This window comes from Halictus rubicundus, chromosome 12, assembly GCF_050948215.1.
Source record: "Halictus rubicundus isolate RS-2024b chromosome 12, iyHalRubi1_principal, whole genome shotgun sequence".
In the NCBI taxonomy this organism is placed as follows: domain Eukaryota; kingdom Metazoa; phylum Arthropoda; class Insecta; order Hymenoptera; family Halictidae; genus Halictus; species Halictus rubicundus.
The window spans coordinates 351,110-376,880 of record NC_135160.1 but is presented as its reverse complement, the minus strand read 5'-3'; the positions used below and the strand labels follow the sequence as shown (position 1 = coordinate 376,880).

At 43.9% G+C, this 25,771-nt stretch overlaps 1 protein-coding gene across 3 annotated transcripts in view; it reads left to right on the top strand.

Moving 5' to 3' along the window:
- N (neurogenic locus Notch protein) overlaps positions 1 to 25,771 on the top strand; it is a 326,309-nt gene that overhangs the window by 213,199 nt on the left and 87,339 nt on the right. For all 3 annotated transcript variants that reach the window (XM_076798609.1, XM_076798608.1, XM_076798610.1), the window contains one exon: positions 10,119 to 10,301. In XM_076798609.1, the coding sequence (XP_076654724.1) occupies positions 10,119 to 10,301 (183 nt within the window). The remainder of the gene's footprint in view (positions 1 to 10,118; positions 10,302 to 25,771) is intronic.

Genomic DNA, 25,771 nt, shown 5'->3' with positions numbered 1-25,771 from the left:
ATTGACGGGTTGCCGTGAATAGTCCTCGGGATAGTGCTCTCCGGGAGAAAGCGGTCGAAGAGTTCTGGACCAAACTCCCCTGCACCAGATTTCGGCCGTTAAAGTTTTTTATAGCCGCATAATGAATTAAGGATCCCAGTTTTTCTGGGCGAGGAGCGGGCCCCCATTCGGGAACCCGTTCCCTTTTGGCCGGTAGACAGTACCCGTGTGTCATGCTTCGAACGCGAGGATTGTAATTAGGAAGACATTACTCAAAGAGAGCCTTTTCCCCCCGGGGACCAGAACGATTCTTCCTGGACGTTTTCTCTTCTTTTTCTTGTGCTCGTCCTGATGGCCCTTGGGTACGTTCGGGGGCGTTGCTGCTACGCTCCTCGATAAAGTCATCGAGAATTTAGCAATAATTTGATTTTACGATCACTACCATTCAATATACAGCAATAAAGAAGACACTCGTAAAAACTCCATGAATATCCATGCAATTCTTGAATACTAATCGTCCGGGATCAACGAAGCGTAATAGCGTAATAAAGCAATCCCATTCCCATTGATTTTAGGCAATTGATGTACCATCTGATTGGTCGAAATTTTATTTTATGTTTCAGCCATTCGATGCAAAAGTGGTATAAATCAATATTTGTCTGTTTTATTAAACACCGAATCGTCAGGGTTCAATCATCATTGAATCAAATAATTCTACAAACGTAACATCCTTCGATATTGTGCTCTATAGAACTTTTTCTTAATTTCTCATTATCCAATGATCAACTATTTTGGCTTTGATGAAATTTGATTTGAAGTTTCCATACTAGATTTTAAATAGCAAGAAGTTTTTCTTTTATTAGACATTGTTCAATAACGAATTCACAGTTTTAAAATTCGATAAACGCAAACCTGGGATTCATTACTTTTTTGCGGCAGGCTGTTTTGTTTCTCTGGTGAACGGCATCGAATTTATCCAGCGGGATTTCTGCACGATCATAATCCATCAACGGACCGATTTTCCAGCAGCCCTGTTCCAGTTTAAGATTTTTAATACCGGCCGAGTGATTAGTCGAAGCTCACGCCCTCCCCATCTCATTTATCCCACTCCTTTGTTTCTCTTTGCGGCCTTTCGGTGGTACCAGTCATTAAATCCGGGGGAACGTCGACTTTCTTCCTGCTCATCTCTGCTCCCTTCCCCCTCCCTCCTCGTATCTCTCTGTCTCTCTCTCTCTCTCTGTCTTCGAACGATTGCTTGCGGCCCTCTCAGATGCTACGGGCCGATAAACGCGACAGCTCTTCTTGCCGTCGGCATTGAAATCACCGAGGAGTAGCTCACCGATCGGCCGACGCTTGTAATTATCGGTCGGATCGATGACGCTTCCGAGATCATTCAACCCCCTGGGCGCCGTTTTCTAATATTTTCGATTACTTTCCCCGTCTTCGCTCGAAATGAATATGTCCGTTTATTATCTCGCGTGGCTCTCGCGGCTCCGTTTACAACCTCCTCGCGTGCTCGGCATAATAACTCGAGCGGTTTATGGCTCGTGGCAAAACCACGGAAGAGAACTTATTCGTATTCTGCTTTCGTTTAATCGAGATAATCCGGAGCCCGAAGTAGCCCCCGAGATCGCGGATTAACTCCGATAATTCCTTAATTACCGCGCTAGTCGCGTCCGCTTCCCACCGATCGGATTTGCATTAGGGGATCGTAATATCGAGCTCCCCCTTCGGCGAATAACGCTAACTCGTTTAATTGATATTTTAACGAATCCGGAAGATAAGCGGGCCGCACTTGTTAATTAACCGTTCGTTTCTTTTTACCAAGACCCCTCGGCGGTACGCGAATTGAAACAACTCTCGAGGACTCCTTTTTGCGAACGCTCATCTTGTTAATCATTCTATTATATTGCTACAGTTAACGTTGCTCGGCGACCCTTTATCTGCTCGAAATTATGCTTCAACATTTACGGAACAATTACGTGCAATTCAAAAGGACAGACATTTAAATATTGTGAGAGTGCTGTACGGATTATGGCACAGTACCAGAATCTACTTTTATTTGAAACTGCTATTGAACAAGGCTTGGCAGATAGTAAGCTGTGTAGAAAATTTTATAATTCTTCCTTAGTAATTTTCTATTTGTCTATACGAATAGTAATTTGCATAAATTTTGAAAGATGTTATTAATTTCACCTGTAGACCTAGCAGTCTATTCATAAAAGAGCGCCAAAAAGGAGGACTCGCTGAGACCAGAGATCTTTCCAAGAAGCAAAGATCTTGGTTGCGATCTTAGTCGCATGACGGCATATATTAAAAAGAGAAGAATCGAAAAAAGTGGTTCTGCGACAACGCTTTCATTTCGCTGTTACAAATTATGACGTCTCGACGGTGTCACCTTCGCGGGTCTCGGAGAATTTCAGGACCCGACAAGATGGCCGATGGTAATTCAACACCGCGGACGGCCGCGGTCGAGCGAACGACCCGGTTTGCGGTGGTCCTTCGCCGCAAATGGACCGACGTTTTCAGGAATCCGGCGTAAATATTTATAAGTCCCGAGGGAGCGAGGGAAAGCCGGGGGAGGAAGGTTTCTTCTTCGTCCACGCCGCGGTTCGCCATCGCCGGACGAATCGCAAGAAAGAGCCGCGGCGTCGTCGTCGTCGCACGAAATACGCACGAGACAACCTTATCTCCACGGACAGACATCCCTCGCGGGAACAGCGACGAATAAATTGCCTCCTTCCCTGAAATTAGCCGTTCTCCGGCAGTCTGCTTTTCCTTTGTGGGGAACGCGATTCGAAAAACCGGGCTACGTTACCACGAAAACGGACTTTCCGTCGTCCGGCGTTCTTCGGGCCCGAATAAAATTGCAATTAACGTCGTCGGGAGACACGAGGCCCCAAATGACCGCCTCTGTGTTTTGTCCGGGGTCTGCTTGAGACGTCCATCGGGACACTCGATGACTCGAACATGACTTTTTTCAGCGGTATAATTCGGTCTCGCGGAGATAGAGACGTGCCACGTGTTTGCGTAAGCACAGTAATTCTATATAAAATTCTGCAGACCTTACCGTCTGCCTAGTGTTCCTGATTTCTCAACATTTTTCTCGAGAATTTTTAATAAAATAAAAAAATATTGGGAAACTTTTACCAAACTTTTATAAAGTGAAACATTACGCTTTTGTTTTGAAATGACTTCCTAAGAAGAATAATGCGTCTAATGTAGAATCAGACAATCTACTTCTTTTTTTTTATAACAAAATCTGTAGCCATAGAAAAATTTCTTTCATTTTGTGTGGATGTTGGCTTTAGCGTATACAGAACATCAAATAGTTGCTGAAGATAGGGTGTCCTTTTTTCAGTGGACTCAAAAATTTGGAATTCCTTTGTTAGAGTCCGGAATTTATTTTCTTCTGCCGCTAAACTCTTGACACTAAATTCTTGAAGGCTATCTGCAATTTCTAATTCTAACTGTTTTTCCAATGATAGTTCCTCGTTCTGAGAATCTGAAAGTTTTTTACTATTTTCATAAGAATCATTGTTATATTTTCCGAAAAGTCTGCTTAGAATTTGTTTTGCCATTTTATACATATCTGCCTTGGATGTTAAATAAAAAAATGGATCTTCTGAATCTTTTTGCAGAGATTCTGGATTATGCAGATATTTTATAAGGGATACAACAATCTTGTCTCTTCTTTTAGATATTTCTTCTTTAATAACAACAAGAAACTCGATTCAGTATTCAGTTTCTCTAAAGTTTTAAATAAGAATTTAAGAGAATTTAAGAATTTATATGTTATCAAATAAATGAGATTCATAAGAATTTTCCTAAATTTAAATTTCTTGAGAAATACTGGAATTTTTCTCGAGAAATGAGAAATAATCAATTATAAAATGTCTTGAGAAATTCTCGAGAAGGAACACTACCTATACAGGGTGTTTAACAAAAAGCATTCAATATTTATATGGTATATAGGATACACTGTACCGAGTAAAAAAGCTTTAGTAAACATAGACAAGTAAATAGTAAATATAGACATTTTTGTTTGCTAACATCATGATTCATTTACTACTGGCTTTTCGATATTTATAGAGAATTTTCCACGTGTTATGATTTTCCGCTACAGAACTGACTCATTCCGAATGAAATCTACTGTCGGCACTTGAAGGAGGACATTCAGCAGCAAACGATAATGTTCATATCTCAGAAACGGTTGACCTTTTGACCTACGTTTACTAAGGCTTTTTTACTCAGCACAGTGTGTTCTACATACCATAGAAATATTGAATGGTTTTTTTACACCCTGTATATAAGACTTAGAAATCTTATAAAAAATGTAAAAAATTACGTTCATATATTTTCTACGTTATTTTTTACTTTTTCAAAATTAAAAGCTGTTATTTACCAGTGATATCGACCATTTGGACAGCTTTCTTGATTTTCTCGAGTCACTGAAGAGATTTTTACGGAAAATACTGTGGCAGTCAACAGTTCGATGATTAAGCAGGGAATTTGAAGTCGGTCAAATCGACCCGTTCCACAAAAGTGTCAATGAATCCCGGATGCCCTCGGGTGGAGCTGTGAATAATACAGCAAATTTCCCCCCTTATATTAAATTTCTCGGTGTTTTTTTTTTTTTTTCTGGAACATAACGGGCTTCGTGCGAGTTCCGCAAGTTCGCTGATTGCGTGCCAGCGCAAACAACGCGCGCGGCGCGACGAGTAACGAAATCCCCTGTTCCTCGGGCTTCCTCATCCTTCGTTTTCGTGGAGAAGTTGACTCGAGGCCGGATCCTCGTCGAAGGAGCACGGGCGGCTCTCCGCCGTTCGCTACCTGCCGGCTAAACAAAGACCCATTGTTACACCGAAATTTGACAACGTTGCCCTGACAATGGTAAACCGATACGAGCACAGGCAGTTCGTATACCTGGCCTGGACGCCCGGCATACCTGCACCACCTTGGAAATCCGGGGGCTACCGCTGGATATTACCAATGGGGACGCTTTCAACTGTATCCTCTTGGCCAGGAATCGGCTACCATCGATTTTTCTACGATTATCGACAACCCTGTACATTCTCGAATCAGGGTGGAAATTCGTAGACTGTGGCTACGCAGAACACTCGACGTCTTTATTATTAATATTAACCTTAACCCGTAATCAAAGACGTGCGGTCTGCGAGCCGCTGCCATGTCACCCACGTGTGACACGTTGGATGCCATGTCACCCATATGTGGGTGACAGAATTATTTGTCCAAGCTTTAAAATTAATTTTTACGTTAATATATTCGTCGTACCAAATTTGTTTAGGATCTGTAAAATGCAAGAAAGTTGGAGGACTACTCAATATCATACATTAAACTGTAGTGACTGTGTGTGAGAGAGAAAGAGAGAGCATGTGCGTAACGACGAATGAGTGATCGAATGTATCTGAAACGGAGCGAATGATAGGTCGGATGAGGAAAGAGTGAGAGGGAATGAGTGAGAGACAAACAAGAACGATCGGTAACAGAAACGTATTTAGGCAGAGGTACTCGGGCGAGCGAAGAGAGATATATTCGAGATATTCGAGCGGGCGAGCGGAGAAGTACGAGTGAGCGAACGGAGAGTTTAAATAAATCTGTAAGCATAAAAACTTACAACATAATTATTTTCAATTTTTATTTCATTAAATAACTTACTTTGATTTTATGGAATTTTTGGGGTTTCTAGTTTGGCAGTCAACGTGTTAAGAAGTTTAGATTCCTATGTTTCTCCCAGGATAGGCTGTCACTTTCCAAACATGCATATATCAATAAGAAGTAGCTGTTATTATAATATAACTAAATCCCCGAGAGCTCTTTTGATAGCTCTCTTCACAGAAGACTTTCTCTTCGTTCCTTAAGGAAATCCACTTAAAGTGGCTCGCTTCCCAGACGTTCCAGACTGTCCAAGAATCCGAACAGAGTAATGGAAACACTTCGAAACAGGATGCTGTTCTTAATAAGATTTTGACCGGAAACGGAGGCTTTGGGAGCGCTCTTTGTCCGTTTCCAGGCGTCTCCGCGAGAGTGGCACAGCGGTACACCGGCATCTAATTAAACGCTAAATTGTTATTTTAAGTTTAATAACAACCATAATGATCTCGCGGCTCGAGCCGGTGCACTGTTATTATCAAGATTGCATATTTTCTGGTAGATTAAGTTCCCTAAGAGCGGCCCGGCCCGGCCCGCAAGAAACGCGAGACGAGATCGAGCGAGAGACCAGTCCCGGCTACCGACCGTACGAAACTCGCAAACTGCGCCTCCGAGGGAATACGATTGATCGATTATCCGCGATATTACGCGCATCGATGCGCCTCGAGTATTACGGAACCGGCGAAGAGCGGCGCGAGTTGGCAGCCGGGTAATTCGTGCTTTGAAATTTCTGTATCAAGGCACGCCGGTGGTCTCTCGATCAGGAACAATCGCGATCGTGCGAATTCGGAAGTTCGGTAGCTCACTTGGACTATTGTCTCGACTATTCTAATTGAAATGTAAGTGCAAGCTTTATAAATCTGATGCTGGTTATTTAATAACTCCTTCGCAAAGCTGCGGAAAACATTTTCGCAAAGGAAAAAGTTACTTCAAATCACCTTAGGAATCGCCCCTTGGGTACAAAATTTTTAGGCCACCCTGTATTACAAACTACCATGATTCGGCGTTAAGTTATTTGAAGAGAAAACGGTGAAATAAATTGCGACCTCGCTGAAACGGCGGAAGTTGTTGAGACCGCAGAGGGTTGTCGCAGACGACGACCACTCGATCCTGAACTTTCCCGCAGATCGATCCGCGGCATGGGCTGGATCGTTTTCGAGGCGGATGTCCTTGAGGATCCCCGGACAACCGACGTCTCCCGGCCGATTCGTCATCTGTTGGTCGCTCGCCGCTCGATTGCGAACACGACGGAGCAATGCGTTTCTTGCTAGCCCCCTGGCTGCCCCGTAACACACATACAACCCCTCGGCCGTCTTTTCTACCCGGTTTCGTTTCTTTCAGCGGGTTCTTCCGCGCAGCGGTCAAACGTCGCGCGCGGCGACAGCAATTACCTGGCCGGGGTCGGAAAAACAGTCGGCGAATTACACGAAGCCGGTATGCGAGCGTGCCACGGGCTGCGCCGACGACGCCACTTTATAAACGGCCCCGGCGAGCTGCTCTGTCGTTGCCCTTAGAAAAGTTCATAAATATCGCGGGATAATTGTACGCGTTGTCCTGGGAACGAGCCCGCGGCTCGCTACTTTCCCGTTCCCTCTTCCTGTATCTTTCTCCCTCGTGCACCCTTTTCCCGCTTCTATCGAACAACGGACAGACCAAAATGCGCAGAAAGATGGGACACCCTTATCATTTTTATTTAGTGGGTGACATAAATGAAATTTCTTCTACGTACAGTAAGGAGCATAACTGTGAACCAATAACCACGGTTTTTGTGTAAATTATTATTTATTGCAAGGTATATAGAAGAATAACAAAAAATAAACATTATAGTTATTTGTATCATAGTTAGAAGTAACTGAAGACATTTTTTTCAATAAATAATGTCTCCTCGTTTAGCAATGACAAAAAAAAAATAGATTGACTCGGTTTTGCACCACGTTCAATACTTGGCAATATTTAATATATTATTTATTTTTAATTTTTCGTCCTCAGCCTTTTTGCTTGTAAAACTGCGCTAATTCGCTTTGGCATACTTTCTACTAATTTTTTACAATAATCCGGAGATGTTTGCCCCCCCCCCCCTTGTACTTGAATTCTATCATACAAAACTGTGATTGAAGTTGGTTGGGAGTCATATGAATCCCGAAGCCGTCTTTTTAGTAAACCCCATAGATTCTCTATGGGGTTGAGGTCGGCGCTCTGTGCAGGCCAATCCAGAACAGAAAATTTATTAGTACTAAGCCAATTTTTTACACTTTTAGCAGTGTGCTTAGGATCTCTGTCATGCATGAAAATTACATTTTTTTCTTCAAAAGGCATATTTTCAACAGCGTCTATAAGATGATCTTGTAAAATATCCTTGTACATGTATTGATTCATGGTGCCATTAATTCGGTGTAGTGATCCAACACCAAATGCTGTTAGACACCCCCAGAACATTAGAGATCCGCCTCCATGCTTTAACGTTTGTTTCACATGTCGTGGTTTAAGTCTTTCGTTTTTACGAATTCAGCACCAAGACATACCATCTGAACAAATTCTATTAATTTTGCTCTCGTCGGGCCAAATAACCCGTTCCCAGTCAGTAGTTGTCCAGTTGCGATATTTGTCAGCAAATTCCAAATGAAGTTTTATATTCTTTTCGATGACATTGGCTTCTTTTTTTTCTTAATGCATCTAATCTCACCTCGTTTGAGGGTTCTTCGTGCTGTCCACTGGCTTATTTGTATATTCGTATCTTCTTTTAATAATTTTGCAGCCATATTGGCACTTGAAGCTTCACCAGATGAGACAAACCGTATAATCCTTCGTTCATCCTGCGGTGATAATTTCTTTGGTCTTCTTCCAACATTTAATAATATAGCTTTACAGTATTTTTTTCTTATTCTCTGCACTGTCGATTGACTAACACTGCAATTTTTCGCCGTCTTACGTGTTGACAAACCATTATTCAAAAGAGAAATTACTTTTTTAAACAATTTGGAGCAATTGATTTCATGTTTATTCTTACTTCACTTGCGTGCTTTTCCGTTCGACTGACTGCGAAAAATTGAGTGTTAAGATGTAGAATATTTTGTAAACATACATACCAAAATGCTAGATGTAAACATACTACTAGAACATTCCACGTACACATTTCTTCTACGGACCGGTGCAAAACCGAGTCAATCTATTTTGTTCGTCATTGCTATACGAGGACACATTAGTTATTGAAAAAATTTCTTTAGTTACTTCTAACTATGATAAAAATAATTATAATATTTATTTTTTGTTATTCTTCTATATTCCTAGCAATAAATAATGATTTACACAAAAGTTGTGGTTATTGGTTCAGTTATGGTTCTTACTGTAGGTGCTTCGCACTGTTCTTCCCTATTCGGCTCAGTCGGTAAAACTGAAATCTTATTGCTCCGCGTGAATGTATCTAGATACATCTAGATTCGTATTTAAAAAATTAAAGTTGTCTCATTCAACATTTACGAATTTTTATCAGATGCATGCAACAACTCAAAATAAAACGTATGACAAATCTCCAAAATTTCGTTTAAAAATCAAGGCCTGCCGAGGACTTGAAATTCCCTATTGAGACTTTTTATATTCTAGACTATATTACAATATAATGCTTCTGTTTGATCAATCGGCGCGCGAAATGCCAATTACACGAGCTCCGCCGTGAAACGCGTGGGAGCGGTACTAAGCCCGGCATTTTGAGGCAGGTTAAGCCCTTAATGAAACGCTCATTTCGCGAGCGAAAATCTGCCGGACAGCTGTCAGCCGTAATTATCTTATTGCAATTAACGCGAATCGCATAGCTCAGGGAAAAGAGTCCCCGCGACTCGGATTCTTTGCCAAGAGAGGCCAAGAGAGAGAAGAATGGTACCCGTGGAATCCGCTTCCTTCTTATGGTCGCCCATGCCTCGAGCATCTTCCCCTTCTTTCCCTAATGGCAGCTTCCTCGAAAAAGTGCGCCGACTTGGCCAATTAAGGTGCACTAGCTCGTGTATTTGTCGTCCGTCCCACGGGGGATGCACCTGCGTGCTGGACTTTGATTCTTGCACGGCTATTAATTATTATGCGCCACGCGTTCGCCGCTGTTCGCAGCAGCTTTAATTATCGGCCCTTTCATGATCTAGCATCCTACGGTCGCGTGAACAATTCCCGCGGGACCCTCTGCCTCATCTCCCTGTCGATTGTCTCTGCGAAGTCGGCCATAGTCCCGATTATGGTTTTCGTCGAACAATTTTCCACTAACTTTTCCCTTAATTCTGATCTGTATCTTTCACTCGGAGTTTTATTATTAAAAGAAAATCTACAATCCATTCTGTTAAATTCCATTGGTTTATTTCTATCTTCTTCGTGTTACTATTTTTTATTTTATTTTTATTTCTGCTCTCAATGCGCGTTGTGGGCAATTATTATGTTAGTTAATGGTTTAAGATTCGTTCCATAAAATTGTTGTTTCTGCGCAGGATCCCCGTGCGAACACGATGGCATCTGCGTAAACACGCCCGGTTCTTTCGCCTGCAACTGCACGCAAGGATTCACCGGACCAAGATGCGAAACGAACGTGAACGAGTGCGAATCTCATCCCTGCCAAAACGACGGCTCCTGCTTGGACGATCCTGGAACCTTCCGCTGTGTCTGCATGCCTGGTAAGCGAACGCTTTGTCTTATTTTTCAGCATGAAGAGTTTCTAATTCCACGTCGTCCGACACATCCTCTTCTATCACCAATATACAAGTCGGGGACAGAAATAAGTGGGTAGTTAGAGGAAACAGGTAAAAATGAAGTTTATCGAATTAACGTGACTGTTATAAATTCAAGTTTTATTTATTATATAGCTTTATAGTGTATAGATTATTTAGCGAATAATTGAAGTTCATATTTACATGTTTGTGTAAACACGCCGTACCATAACGAAAGTGACAGCTATTTATCTGGAGACAAAAATAAGTGGACACTCAATGAAATGTGTAATAAATGGAACACAACAAAATTAATACTTGGTATTGTCGCCTTTTGCTTGTATTACTGCTTCCAGACGTCGAGGAATACTTTGTATTAACTTTTCCATATAATCGCTACTAATTTTTTCATATTCAGACTGTAATCTTTTGAAACAATCAACCTTATTATTTCGCTGGTGCAATGGAACTTTTGCGCTCAGTAAACTCCATAAGTTCTCGACAGGATTCAAGTCTGGTCTCTGGGCCGGTCATTCAAGCAATTTAATATTGGAATCCTTAAAAAATTTATTAGTTTTCTTACTGGTGTGCTTGGGGTCATTGTCTGATTGAAAGACAAATTCGTTGTCGCAACCCATTTTTACCACTGCTTCTTCTAAATTTTCATTTAGTATATTAATATATTTTCTGCATTCATAATTCCGTCAATTTGTACTAACGTACCAATTCCGTTTCGCGAGAAGCACCCACACACCATTAATGATCCACCGTCAAATTCAACTGTGGGTGTAATAAATGATCTCTTATACGCTTCATGTTTTTGTCTCTAGACTTTGTGCTTCTTTTTTTAAATGCTGCAACTCAAACTTTCGTTGCTCCAAATTATATTTTTCCAGAATGCTAGTGGTATATTCACATATTTTTTTGCAAACGCTAAACGTTTTCTCATATTTCTTGTAATAATATATGGCTTACGTCTAGCCTTACGTTGGACCAGCTTCGTGCAGTCTTCGTTTCATTATTTTGTTGAAACATTTACTTCCACCATTTCTGCTATACTTCCTGCTGCAATCGTTCGATCTTTTCGACTTGTACGAAAAATGCGACGGTCGTTTTGTATGGTGGTACATATTTTATAAATTTTTAAGTAGACATTTTTTATAAATTTTTCCTATTGCTCTTTTAAATACGTTGCACTTCCGAGTTATTACGCGGTGACTTAATTTCTTACAGCAGTCCGATACAATTAAATGGCGAATTTGATATGAAATTTCTTTCGTTTCTGGCATCCTGCAATTATTGTGTAAATGTTCTTACTTGTACGAAGCTTGAATTGGCACTAATAAATTTGATGGTGATCACTGCATGCAAGCGTGACCAGTGCCTAATGTTTGTATACATTTCTTCCCTCACGATAACATTAACTTATTTTTGTCTCCTGATAAATAGCTGACATTTTCGTTATAGTACAGCGTGTTTACATACAGATGTATAATTCGCTAAATAATCTATACACTATCAGGATATATGATAAATATATCTTAAGTTTGTAACAGTCATGTTAGTTCGACTAAACTTCATTTTTACCTATTTCCACTAACTGTCCACCCATTTTTGTCCTCGACTGTATATCTTCATTTTAGTATATTGTATAGCTGAAACATAAAACTGTCCCCAAATTCTTCGATTCGGACCGCAACATGGCAGAGTTATAATGTTCAAAGAAAGGTCGCGAACACGTCCTCGGAAAATATTATTCTTAGCGCACCGTGTCTGAATACATATCTGTTGCTTCTACAGTGATCGGTCAAACTGCTTGACGCATGATTGTTTTCATGCGGCTATTCATCGTCCGATGGTTGCGGTGTCGTCTTTTCTGTGGCCTTCCCTTTTCAAAAGATTTCACGAAACCAACGTTGCAAATGTTTCCCCTGAAGTTTGCACGATGCGGCGCCAGAATACATTGCACAAAATATCAATTTTGGGGAACTGAAAGTTGATCCTTACATATAAAATCCGCAGCCTTGCGACATGTCTTTGCGTTAAAAATCATTCCGATCTCACGGTCTCAGATAAGCGTTGATATTCTCCGGCCAGTAAAAATATCTTGGAAAAACGTGACTTCGTACGCGCATTCGCAGCAGATTATCAACAAGCCCGGTACTCGACGCGCTATTAATCTGTACCGCGGCGCACGCTTCCTCTCGGAGAAAGTAAATTCTCGTCACCTGTGGCGGCAGTAATTTATGACGTAAGACGAGAGTTCTGTACGAGCGCGCGGGATCCATAAAAAGACAGAGATAAGCACGCGAGGCAACGAAAGCCGGCGGAAAAATCGCGCGCGCATCAAAAGCGAAACAATTCCTGCGCGAAGTTGCCGAGGATACCGGGCAATTAGCGGGCGATCTCGAGTTTCCCATCTGCCGGGGAATTCGCGATCAAAAGCGAGCCCCCAGCGTCCCGAACGCGAGGAGGGATTTTCGTGGAAAATCCATTCGCGCGTACGCAGAGAGAGGCGCGCGAGGATCAAGATTCAGCTCGCACGATAGAGGAACCCGCGGGACTCCGGGCTGACTTCTCTCGCTTGGTCCTCTCCGGTGTCGCCGGTAAATTCTTCCGAGATGACAGGGCCGCGGTTTGCATTATCTGATGCTGGGGGCCCGCGGAAAGATGCCGGCCGGCAACTCGTTTGCTCTTTTAACGCGGCTGGTGCGCGCCTCGGCCACGCGCGTAAGTCAGCCTTAATTGTTTCGAGCCACGGTAAGCCAGTCCTTCCTTTCCCGTGCCTAGCGAGCCGTTTAAGGGCCTGGCATTAAGCCCAGCCGGGAGAGATCCTGCCGATCGATAATCGATATAATCGACGGAGAGTGACCTGTACGTCCGATATCGCCGGGAATCGCGTAAACGCCTCCTCCGTGCCGAACGTGTAGGCTGCGGCTCGAAGGTGTGCTGTCCAGGTATCGCGGGGTTAGATAATCGTGTGTGGGAAGCTCCGCTCGCGGAAATTTCGAGAAAAGTGTTCCGTGTGTAATCCAAAATATTTCAAACGCTGCATTGTTCCGGCCGAACCGTTTAACCTCCTGCCGCGTAATTTTTTTCGCAGCTACGATTTAAATTTCTTCGTCTCCGATAAGTCCGTGGAAGAGAAAGGAACATTGATTTTCATTGTACGTTGACTTTGATGCCTTGAAAAATTATTTTGCGGTATAAACTGAATTTTTTGGTCACTTACTTAACCCTAGGGTGGTCGCGCGAATTTTCGTAACCTTATTTCTCACTAAAAATGTCACTGGGTTCAAATAACAAGACACATATGATGCATTGTTTTTAATTCCGAAGGAATAGAAGTACAATAATGGAAATTATTACATATTCACGAATAAACAATCTCTCCTTCGGTTATGAGTAAATAAAGTCGGTCTGTGAGACCGGGCGCGACTGCTCTAGGGTTAAGATCGTCATCTCCATTTCATAGCCCTTTTCATTATCTACGAATAGAGAAAATTCAAATTATATATTTGAATTAAAATTGAAGACAACACGGTTGACTGTAATATTTCTTGATCCGAACGGTTTCTAACATTTACGTTCTAAAATCTGACATTTCATGTGCAACAACCTAACACTGTTTCCAGTATCCAGAATAGGTAATTTAATTTCTCAGGAGATGATGTTCAACGGTACAAGCAACTCTCGTTCGCAATAAGCAATTAACCCCTTGACATACAAATTAAATGGCATTCGATATGACGGATAGTCCCATTTATTTAACGTATCGTTTCTGTTAATATCTGTTTATAGTAATATCTGTTGATTACAATATCATAAAAAAAAAGAGGACGTATCTGACACGTCTTTGCATCAATGGTCGATTTCGATATGTGTACTCGACGCTATATTTTTCCAAGGTCAAGATAATATTATTCCTCTATGTATTCGACGCGATATTGATTATACTGTGAGCTCGGTATCCGAGAAATGCTTTTCTCTCGAGAGCAATTGCTGCCTGCGGATCTCATCCATAGAGAGGCGGCTCGCCGAGCGTTCTTTGCAACAAATAGAGCGTTAAGATGAACGGAAAGCCGGGGCTCGAAAACGCCGGCCATCGATTACGGCCGTTCGAACGCTATTTTGCCGTCTCTTTATTCCCCATTCCCTGCCCGTTCGTTCTCCCCGTCTTCTCCACCGGCTTCTCGATTTATGGCGTCGATTTACAATTCGCGCGACCTTTGCCGCCGCGCGATCCAGCGCCCGTCGCCGCGACTTCGGCGTCGTTGTTACGCCTCGATGTGCGCGCTATTTAACGAATCCGCAAGAACGATAAATCGGATCGGCTAGCGACGAAAGATATCGCCCAATTAAGGAAACACGCCTAATATCACTGGCCGGTCAGGTTCCGTGACCGACGCACGGAGCCTTTCCGGAAAGAGACAATGGACACTTCCCCCCTCCCCCGTGGTTCACAGGTTCAAATTTTACCACTCGACTGATCTTCGAAGGCTTATGGAATCCGCGCGTACGCGGGGAAACACCTTTGTCTCGAGTCTTAATTTTTAGAAAATCCTTGAATTGCCGAAGAAAATTTTGCTTCGTTTTGATTTCTATGTAAAAAGTTGGAAAAACGAGGATATTTCCGATCTTCGAGGACAGAATAACACGTTACACAACTGCTACGTTCCGAGTGAACATTAACCGGCATTGAATTGGCCAAAATACAAGATGCATCTTCCGGTGCCGACTTTCGCCGAAATTGGCCATCAATTTCTCCCCGCTTTGAGGTCGTTTAATCATTGCGTTAACATCCTGTCGTCCGAGAAGATACCTGACACAGGACCACGCGAACAAACGTAGCTGGAGAACGCCCCGGCGAAATTAAATCGATCAGCGGCCGTCTGACAGGCCGGCTTATCAGAAGTCGGAAATTACTTTTCGTGAATTTCATTTGCGCACTGCGATAGATTAATTCGCGGCCGGCTGTACTTGGATTTAATTCTCCTCTCTCGTATTACCGAATCCCCGTTCCAACCTCCGGTCTCTCGGACGGATTTCTCGGGTAAGATGGACAGGGTCCAACCGGTTTCGGAGGGATCCCACCGAAACGGGGACGAGCAGGATTAAATTATTGTCACCGTGGACGTTCGGCCGTCTCGTTTTGTTCGGATCCCGCTGGTCCGTCGCTTCCTCGCAAAACTTTTGCGAACGCCCGCTTGATTGACACGAACATTTCCCCATGGAAGATGCTCTGGCCATGCGATCGATTCAATTGCTGCCTGAGGATCAATTTTATCACCGACGAATCTCGCTGGGTTCGACGATGCAGAAGAATTGCGAGTGGGGGTAATATTAACACTAGACGTACGGAGCACTAAGAATTACTATTTTAGATTATTTAAATGTAAAATGTTGATCACCTCGCCAGTTAAATGGCAGAGAACTGGTGGTTAATCGATTCTGTGAAGGTCTCACGTTTGACAGCTCGTCAGGAACGGATTGGTGGCAAATTAACACGCCAGGGAAAAAACGTCGCCGGTCAGATTAACCCTGTACCGAAAGGGCGGAAGATAAAGGAGCGTGTACGGGCGCAAGATGAACGCGAGTGTGCATGGACACGATCGAATGATAAGATTCGCGAACATAAGTACGTCGAAAAGCGGCCTGTTAAGTGTCCGGCTTCGGACAGAGAGCCAGAAATTACGCGTCCCTTCGTCGCGCCGCTGTATTTACATAATTTATTCCGTGCCGAATCGGCCAGTCCGCGGCTCCGCGTTTGCGAGGGCATCGGGACTCTGCGGATACGTATAATAAATACAAAGATGGCGTAAGAATGAGGCTACGGTGGATATTCATATACGCGAAGCGTCCAAGTTACGTCCGAATCGAATGGACCTAGAGAAACGGACAATCGGGGTGGTTGAAGAGAAGATGCTGGGCCGAAAACCGAGCGAGCAAAAAATCAGAGACTGGCCCGAAAAGAGGGCCCCGCGAAGGGGTACCAAAGAGGCACCAAAGGGGCTCGGGGAGAGAGGGGGCGAGGAGGTGAGGGGCAACCAGTAAAATATGATAGCGGGATTCGCGAAATATGAGACCGAAACGAGGGGATCCGTTGCCCCGGGGCCCCCGTGCAGACACAAAGGGCTTATCTTGTCCTCCTGGACCGGTCAACCGGGTACCGCCGCCATTTTGGTACTCCACCTCCGCTTTCTCGTCGTCGTCGTCGTCTTCTTCTTCTCCACCTTCGTCCACCTTCTTCTTCTTCTTCCCTGGTTCTCCGGCGTTCGAGCCTCTCTCGAAACTCGTCTCTTTTTCGCCCCCTTGTTTCGAGGCCCGTTCGTTGCGCTTTCCTTTCTTGTCGGGACCTACTGTCCCGTAAAAGGATCCGCTAAATAGCGCTAAGAGGTTCGAGGAAAGAGGATACTCAAGCATTCAGGATTTCGCAGACGGGTTGCGCAAGTCTGCGGGACCTGCGTCCACCGCACCGGCTCGCCGTGTGTATGGCCCTTTGTAATTGCTCGATGCCACCCCCCCCCCCTGCACGGCACAAACTTGCCCCCCTGGTAATGAGATCGATTTTTTGTGACGAATCGGGATCTACGCGATACAGGCTCCGCGGAGTTGTTCTCCAAACGAGCGCGAAGATCTCGTCGAGAGAAAAATTTTATGAATTTTATGGTATTGTGAAGGATTGAAAGATGCATTGGAAGAGGAACAATACACGTTTATTTAACCCTTAGCACTCGAGCGGTGACTCTGAAGCACCACTAGAAATTGTTGTGGCATTATTTCAAAGAAATTACAAAAATATTACAAAATATTTGTTACATTACAAAATTTGTATTTAATAGATCACTAAACATTTAAATATTATATGTGGAAATCGGATCAGTTTCGTATGAATAAAATGAAAATATTCTAAGACGGAAGAAAAATTTAGTTTTAAAATGAAAATAGCGCCGAGTGCAAAGGGAAGAGCTTCTGGAATCGACTCGGACAATTTTTCTTTTGCGGAAAGATCGACAGTCTGCTCACGGAACTGCGAAAACACGAGATAAAAGTAGGCGGCTGACCTAAATGATATCGACAAAAGGAAACCGTCGACCGTCCTCTGCGGAAGTGGCACCGAATACGCAATGCTAACAAGAAGAGTATCGGTAGCGGTTCTCTGTCATTGACGAACGATACCAATTACAACGCCGTTGCGTTTTCTACCGGCCCATCTGATAACGCAACCGTTCCTGGCCCCGTGAATGCTCACACGCGGCGTTCCGTGTTCCACTGGCGAAAAAGAAAGATTAATAAATCGGTAGCCCGAGCATCTGTATGCTGCAGGTTGCACGGGACGCTTATTAAAACACGCGCGTCACGAAATCGGCTTGTTGTGAAAAATCGATTGGACGTTTGACGGATTATATTTCTCTTTGAGATTGTTTCTCGGAGCAATTAATGTTTGTTTAATTCCTGTAGTTATATCGCGCAACGTTGCGCGGAGAATTAACACTGGGTTTACGGGACCCGTCAAAATGACGGGTTCTAATATTTTTAATTTAAAATTATTAAGACTCTAAGGATACATGAGAAATTATTTAGAAAATTTATTTCTTTGGGTGTATATTATTTTTAAAATATTTCTAAAAATCTAGGTTGCACGTTCTTGTAATTTTTATAAAGTAATGCACAATAGTCACTTTTAGTGCTCTGTAAACCTAGTGTTGAATGCGTATAAAACTGTACCGAGACAACGACTTCGATTCAGGGGGACAGTAAATTATTTCAGTGAAGTGTGCAGCGGCTACCTGGCCACGATAATGATATAATGGTGGTGTCATGCGAAAGGTGCGATAGATCGCCCCGTTGGCCACCGCGACAAAAGACAAAACAATGTTATCTGCGACGCGATCTTCCCAGGTACACGTCCAGGTGTTCACACGGAATGGGAATTCGCGAGTCACCGTGCCAGCGGAACTCTTCCTGGACTGTCATCGAAATGACACTTGACATATCAAATTTCGTGGGACGATCTTGAGTTTTATATCTACCCCTGTGTTTCATATATCGTCCACTTATTCCAAACAATCCTTTCTGGAACATGCTGATGATTATTCTCCTGGAAGAATAAATTAATTCCAATCCTAGTTATCGGGGCTTTTTTCGGAATTCTTTTCTGAAAGAATTATTCATCCTTTTGCATTGGGAGTTTGCGCACGCATTTATTGGTATTTGATGTACACGTGTGATTTTTTAAAAATAAACATAAATGACATTACACGAGTATGTACATATTTATATGTGTCTATACAGTATGGTTTGAGAAACATGCTGACCGCAACCAAGTGCAATTTTTCTTGACAATTCCCTCCTGCAATTTTGCGAAACCATCGGGTGCAGCGACATCTCAATATTCGCGAGTGAATGCAACAATAATGCCACACGATCGCCCGAGCTCGCGACGCACACGGCCGCGATCGGATGCGCTCGGAAGGAGATGCACCGGTGTCTGCGGAGCGCATCTCGGGACACGCGTGGTACGATACATTACTGAAGATGTAGATTGCTCCTAGTATGATCCAACAGCCTTGCATTGTCCACGCTGGACAATGCCAGGCGCTTTCAGTGATCTCTCGCGCAGCCCTTATTCGACCCTCCCTTCCTCCGCTTCTTTTCTTCGAGTGCCGTAAGCGAAACCGCTCTCGCTCGCCCTCGCTTCTGCATACACGCGGCTAGATACAGTGCGTAATAAATCATTGTAGAAGAATCAGCATAGTTACCGCACAATTGCGCCGATTGCGGGCAGACGCTCGCCTACCCTTTGTTATCTCAATTCGAATATTTTCTGCGGTTCGAAGACGATGCGTCCTCTCGATAAGGGGACCCCATTGTCGACCTCCATCGACTTATCCTACTTTTCTGTTCGCGGACCGTCCTGTCCCTTACCATTGAACTGCCAGTTCATTCGCATAAATGAACGGCAAACAAGTCCATAGAGCCATTATGCAGCTTCTATTTTTACCTATTGCAGTCCGCAATTATTTCTCCAATTCGAACTTGTCTTGAACCGTTGCAGAGCACTATGAGACATTAAAAGAAATATTTTATTCGCATGAATCGACGTGTTTACATTAAGACAATGACCTTTAACACTTTGACTGCCAAACTAGAAACCTCAAAAATTCCATAAAATCAAAGTGTTATTTAATGAAAGAAAAATTGAAAATGATTAAATGTATGATATTGAGTAGTCCTCCTACTTTCTTGCATTTTACAGATCATAAACAAATTTGCTACAACGAATATATTAACACATCTTGCGCGGGCACTTTGCCGCCAAAGTCTTACCGTGTTGCATTCATTCTTGTAACGCACGTTTTGTATTTTTGCAACGCATGTCTATCCGATTTTATTGTAAAAACATCACAAAAACCCATCGATAACAATAATCCATGAATAATCCGTGAAAAACGAGTTTAGTCGCTTCCCGCGCAAGACGTGTTAACGTAAAAATTAATTTTAAAACTTGGACAAATAATTCTGTCACCCACATATGGGTGACATGGCAGCCAACTACACGGAATTTTTGATGCACATGTCTAATATGTTTTATTTGGTACGACTTTCTTAAAATTTCTCCACAAAAAATTGAAAACTGTATAGGCATCGGCAGTCTACTCGTCACGTATGGAAGGCCGAACACACATCGCCACGGATGGAATCGCAATGCCTGAAATCGATAAAAAATCGATGGAGCTCGTCGTGGCAATTATTACGGATAGCGCGGCGACGTCGCAGGCCAGTTTCGCGATTTGTAATTTCAGCGGGCACCGATACAGGCGTTATTCTCGGCAAACCGAAGTATCGTGTAGACGGGGCCGTATCGTATATCGGCGTCGGTTTTCCATGGTACGAGCAATTTATCAGAACAATACCGATATTATTCTCATCAGTCAAGAAAGACCGCGCGCGCGCTCGATGGTTCAATTGACATATCCTTTCCCGTCGGCGTCGCTGCCACGATTGTGTCCCGTTCCCGATCTCTTCTTTCCCCTTTATAAATTATGCTTTTGTTTCTTCATCGGGCCGGACAAAGACGGCGCTCGCCGTCGAACCCGGAGAAAAGGGTGAGGCGACTGTCAGGAATGACGGCACCCTCCCGAGAGAGGAGACGCCGAGCATTTATTGTCCGCGATTCGAAGTCACCTCTCCGCCGATTTCGCGATCCGTCGTTCTCCTTTTTTATTTTCTTTTCCTTCCCAATCCGCATTCCGTTAACCAGATCGTCGTTCGGAAATATTCCGCGTCGCGAAATCGTACCGGTCCCCGACTGTCGGTTTTACTTTCCAGACGTACCAAGCCGGTACCGATTCAATTCCGACCGGTTAACGGTCCCCGCTCGGTCGTCCCAGGTTCGAGCAAATAATCGACAAACTGCGAATTACTCATGCGAACGGTAAAGAAATTAAGGGGACTTTTAAGTTGAACGCTCCCTTGTACCGTTCAGAATTACATAATACCGCCCCTCCCCGGATACCTTACTGTTAACATTCCTTTGTTACGCGTTCTCGATCGGTATCAGCAGATTTATCAGGATTTCGGAAACCGAGTAAGAAACTTTTGTGGAATTCAACTGAAATTAATTGAATTTTATCTTTATACATTTATGAATTGTGAAAATTTTGAAGAAATCCTGAAATATAGATTTCGATAGAATTCAATACGTTTTTTATTTATTTTAATACACGGGCGGAAGCATCGACGTTTTTGAAATGATTTGCCTTCTACGGACCCTGTTTAGCTATTACGAGGAGCCTATCAGCATACGTTGCCATTCTCCGAGCGAGTTCGATGAACGTCGACCCGCAAAAATCGCGCAAAATCAAGGGGAAGTCTTCCCGCGGGACACTTCCATAAATACAAAGCAGAGCGTCGACAGGCCAGCGAGATTCTATCTGGTTTACCCAACACGCCTGCTAAGCCTTCTAGCGGACTTTATCCGAGCTGATCAGCGCTCGCGCGTCTTTCTTTCGGTCTGTCGTTATCCAGTCTTATCTCGCCTCTCTCTTTTCGTCAGTCGCGCACGAGGAACTCCAGACGAACGATCCGGACACGCGGCATCTAAATTGGTTCAGATCACCGACCGCTGATTACGTCCACCTAGGCCAGAGAAAAAGAAAAAAAAAATAGAAAAACCCCGAAAAACTCGACGCCGGCCACGGTTTTTCCTCTCGCTCGAATACCTTCGCCGAGCTCCCTGAGCCGTGAAAGAATTCTGGGGCTCCGATTACGTTCGAATCACCGAGAAACCTTTCCGATCTCTAATCCGTAACGGTCTCGCGGAGCAGCGTTCCGAATTTTAATCTACCCTTAAAAACTGCCTCACCGTGAGTACTAGCATCGTTTGTACAATAATGTCCGAGGTGGCGTGACAAATCGCATAGCTAAAATTTGATATAGCGTCCCTGAAGGGTTAATGAAAAATCGGGGAACACGTATTATTGTTTTATTAGCCAAGTTGTTGTTGCAAAGAGGCTCGGTGACAACAGCGCGCTGTCCTCGTGGAAACGTTCCGAGTTCAATAAATCCTGGCCATTCGTCGCCCCCGCTCGAGGGCCATTCATCAGCCTCGCAGACGGATCTATTAGATCGCGAAACGACCGTCGGGAAACACGACGAGGCCAGCAAAACAAAGAGTTCCGCGAACCAGCCCGGGAAAAAATGAGCCAGGAGGAAGACCACCTTTGGCGCTCGTTGCTAACAAGCTGCGTTGTCGCTCAGCAAGACGCCCAGGCCCGTTCTCTAACGCGTCTTCTTTTTCGCGGCATCAGTCACCGGGGCTCAAATCGGCCGGGGACCTCGACGACATTATAGGGAAGAACGAGTCGCGTACTGGTCGCAAACCCGTTTTTACGCGGGGGCCGTGAACGCGTCGCCGGTGCATCGTCCTTCGTCGCATATGACCATTAGGTCCTCAGCTATAGGAGTCAAAAGTTTCTATTGAGATTCTCTTGAGATGCAAGGGCTTCTTTCCTCTCTTGGCGGCCTTTGTTTCGTCGCCGGGAATGGCAATCTTAAAAAGCTGCGGCTCAAATTTAGCACGGTCGGTTCTTGTTGCTCGGAAGTACAAGCTCTCGCAGAGAACTTCCGCGAGTTACCATTCGTGTGACCATTTCTCGTGGAAAAAATTCTACACGGTTCTTTAGAGAAAGTTGCCCCAATTCCTTGCACCGTGACAATTTTAGAATCTCTTAGAACTTACAGTTGTTACCAAACTATCATATCAATGGAATATGCTGTTGTTCAACAATTTCCTAAACTGCTTGGATAACAAAGACACAAAGACACAAACAGATTTATTCCATTTGTTAACACTATTCCTACCGCGACCGGTCAAATGACCGTTTTTAAAATTTCGATTAGAATTTCCTATATACAACGTAATTGAATCGCCTTAAACTTCACGACTTTTCCTAAAATATGCGTCTAATGCATTTTTCAATATTCACTTCTTTTTTTATTGTTTATTTTCTGAGAAAAATTTGTAGTCTGTCTTACCTATCACAACCGGTCATTTGACCGGTAAATAAATAAAATAAATACCGTAAAATAAATAAAATCATAGCTGAAGGGGATGCTTAGGGGATGCCGTCTTCTCACGAATTCAAATCAGTAAAGTCTTGTGACCTGAACAGAGAGCATCAAAACGTGAAAGTTACAATGAGCATATTCGGCAGTCTTTTACTATTTTGTATTGTTATTCTATTATTATTCTACTTTTATTTTATATTGTATTACGTGTTACAAGTGTCATTTTCAAAAAAGTGAACAAACCAACAATACTTCGTAGTAAGTTTCACATTTTATCTTTTGTTCATTTTTTTATCCATCTTGATTCACAATTTTATATTTTAGTTTTTATTTTATCCCTTGAATATTCATTCCCAAAATGTCAAGACGTTCGAAGAGTGTAAATTTATTATTAGAGAAAATAAATAATATTGATGAAGAGTGCACCGAAGATGATCAGGAAATGTTTGATATTGAAAATGACAATGCGGAAAATTATGATCTATTTGAGACCGACTCGAACACCGATGAGGACGAAGAGAATGTTTCGAACGTGCGTAGAGGACGAAAGAGAAGGAGATTTTTAGTTAGTTCCGATAGTGAGAATGAGGAAGAGGTAATCGAAACTGCTGTAGACGGAACTGTTTGGCAAGAAGTAAAAGAAGGGTCTAATCCTGGAAGAGCACCTGTTCATAATATTTTTAGGGGAACATCAGGCCCAACAGGGTATAGTAAACGAAATATTATGAAAGGTAAAGTTATGACGGCATTTTTTCTGATTATTGATTGGCTATTATCTTCATTCTATATTAAAAAATATAAGTTGTGCTAAAGACCGGTCATTTGACCGGTCCGGGTAGGAATAGGTATACGTGAAGTGTCGGTCGGAACAGTGTTAAATAAGATCAACCAAGTGCGAACAACACTGTTCAACACCGGTGCAATCGAAAGGGCCCGCGAAATGAGAGGGCAGGTTTTAATCTGCTTCAGAAGTGGTTTTCCCCGGTGTGCAACGTGTCGCACGATCCGGCGCGGCGGTCGATCGTCGCGAAAATAGGCAATTTAAAGGTGCAACGGGACACACGTGTGCGCCGACCGCGAGGTCGCATACAAATGTAGCATTAAACGTGCCCCGCGCCGGTACCATTCTCCTCGCGGAGGTGGACCATTTCCTCCAGCTCGCTTTCAACCCGGGCCACATCGGTGACCCTTCCTCGCCTCGCCGAGAGTCGCAGTCGTAAAGCAGCGCCCGTCGCAAATCCAGAACGAATCGAAAGTGCTCTCGGGATTTTTTCGCCCATCTCTCTGCACTTGGGCCCTGCGCGATCCTCTTGGTTTCATCTACTCGCGAGGGACGAGCAAAAAAGAAACGCATCTTTCTGCAAATTTCTAAGAGAGCAAAGTAGGTACATATCTCTATAAACAGTGGTATCTCGTGGGCTAGGTATCGAGCCTCGCGATTTGCTTCACAATAGGAGCCGATATACTCTCGTGTAAACTCGGCTTGAAACACGAACTGCCGGAGTCCGAGAGGCGAGCTCCTTTCGCTCTTTCCTCGGCTTCATAACTTTTACCTGTTATTCTTTTCCGCGGCGTTCTTTCCGCCGGCGCATGCTCCCGAGTGCAACGATGGGCGTAGAGACCCGGCGACAGTTCGAGATAAATAACGCTCGCGACAGGACAATGTGTCCGGCATCGTTGTACCTTTGCCTTTGCTATCGTGCGAATCCGGCTTAAGGGCGTCTCCTCCTAGCAAATGCGTTAACCTTTTCCTCGACGCCGCCGCCGCCGCCGCCGCCGCCGTAGAGGCAACTCGTTTCGTTACATAATTCTCAGCTGTTCTCAATCGAACGGAGAACGGAGAATCGAGCGGAGAATTCGTTTCGGCCAATACGTCGTCGATATTACTTCGCTTTAATACTTCTCCGCGAGTTCCAGGCCTATGCCGGAGTCATTTCACTACAGTTTTCTTTCGATATAAGGCGATGGCTCGGGACCGACTTTCGTCGTATTTCGGCTGAAGAAGAAGTGGAAGGGATAGCGATTTTCTTATTATACATATTATAAATATTGCATAAAATTGTACATTTGTACGGCCGCTCGAGCTTATCCCCACCGTTATCGCGACGAGTCACAGATGACTCTGTCATAGGAGGATTAAATGTGGACAAAGTGATTAGAATTTATTAAAAAATCCTAACTCGGTGAGGAAGATGTCATGGCTGCGCGAATCCTGGATTACCAGGACCGGTATTTCAAGCCAGAAAGTAGAAACTTCGATGAGGTGCAACGTCTATCGAAAGCCTCGTCTGCCTCGTCGGCAGACGGAGGTGCCGAATATCCTGCGGATCCGTCAGGGCTGCCGAAGTGTTCTTGGCCCGGCAATATATCGTCTGGCTACAGACATCGTTATTCCGTTAGCCCGCGTCTGATGCGCGCGACGGTCCTGTGAAAGGCCGAAGACAATCCCAGATTCTCGAGGACGATAACCGGATGACGAGCAAAGCCCGGTAGAAGAGAGCATTTGACGAATAGACAAGTCGGTATAAACACGACCGTATATACCGGCGGAGCCCGTTTTGCTACCGGCCAGAAGGAGATAAGCCTGTTGCCCGTGGTCGTCGTTCGTCTTCTACTCTGCCTTCGCTTTCAAGCGCGTCCCCCCACCCCCACCACCCCGTTCCGCACTTCCTTTTTCCCCTTTTTTTCCTCTTCTCCCAACCGAGGTGGAGCCTTCTGCCTTTTAGTTAACCCCTGCGGAGGACAGACTCACCGAAGAATTCGATCTCCGGACAGGGAGAAAGAAAGGGAAGAGGAGAAGCAGGAGGAGGAGAAGGAGGAGGAGGGTTGTTCGTGGTGTTCGATTTAAGTCGACGGAAGTCGAT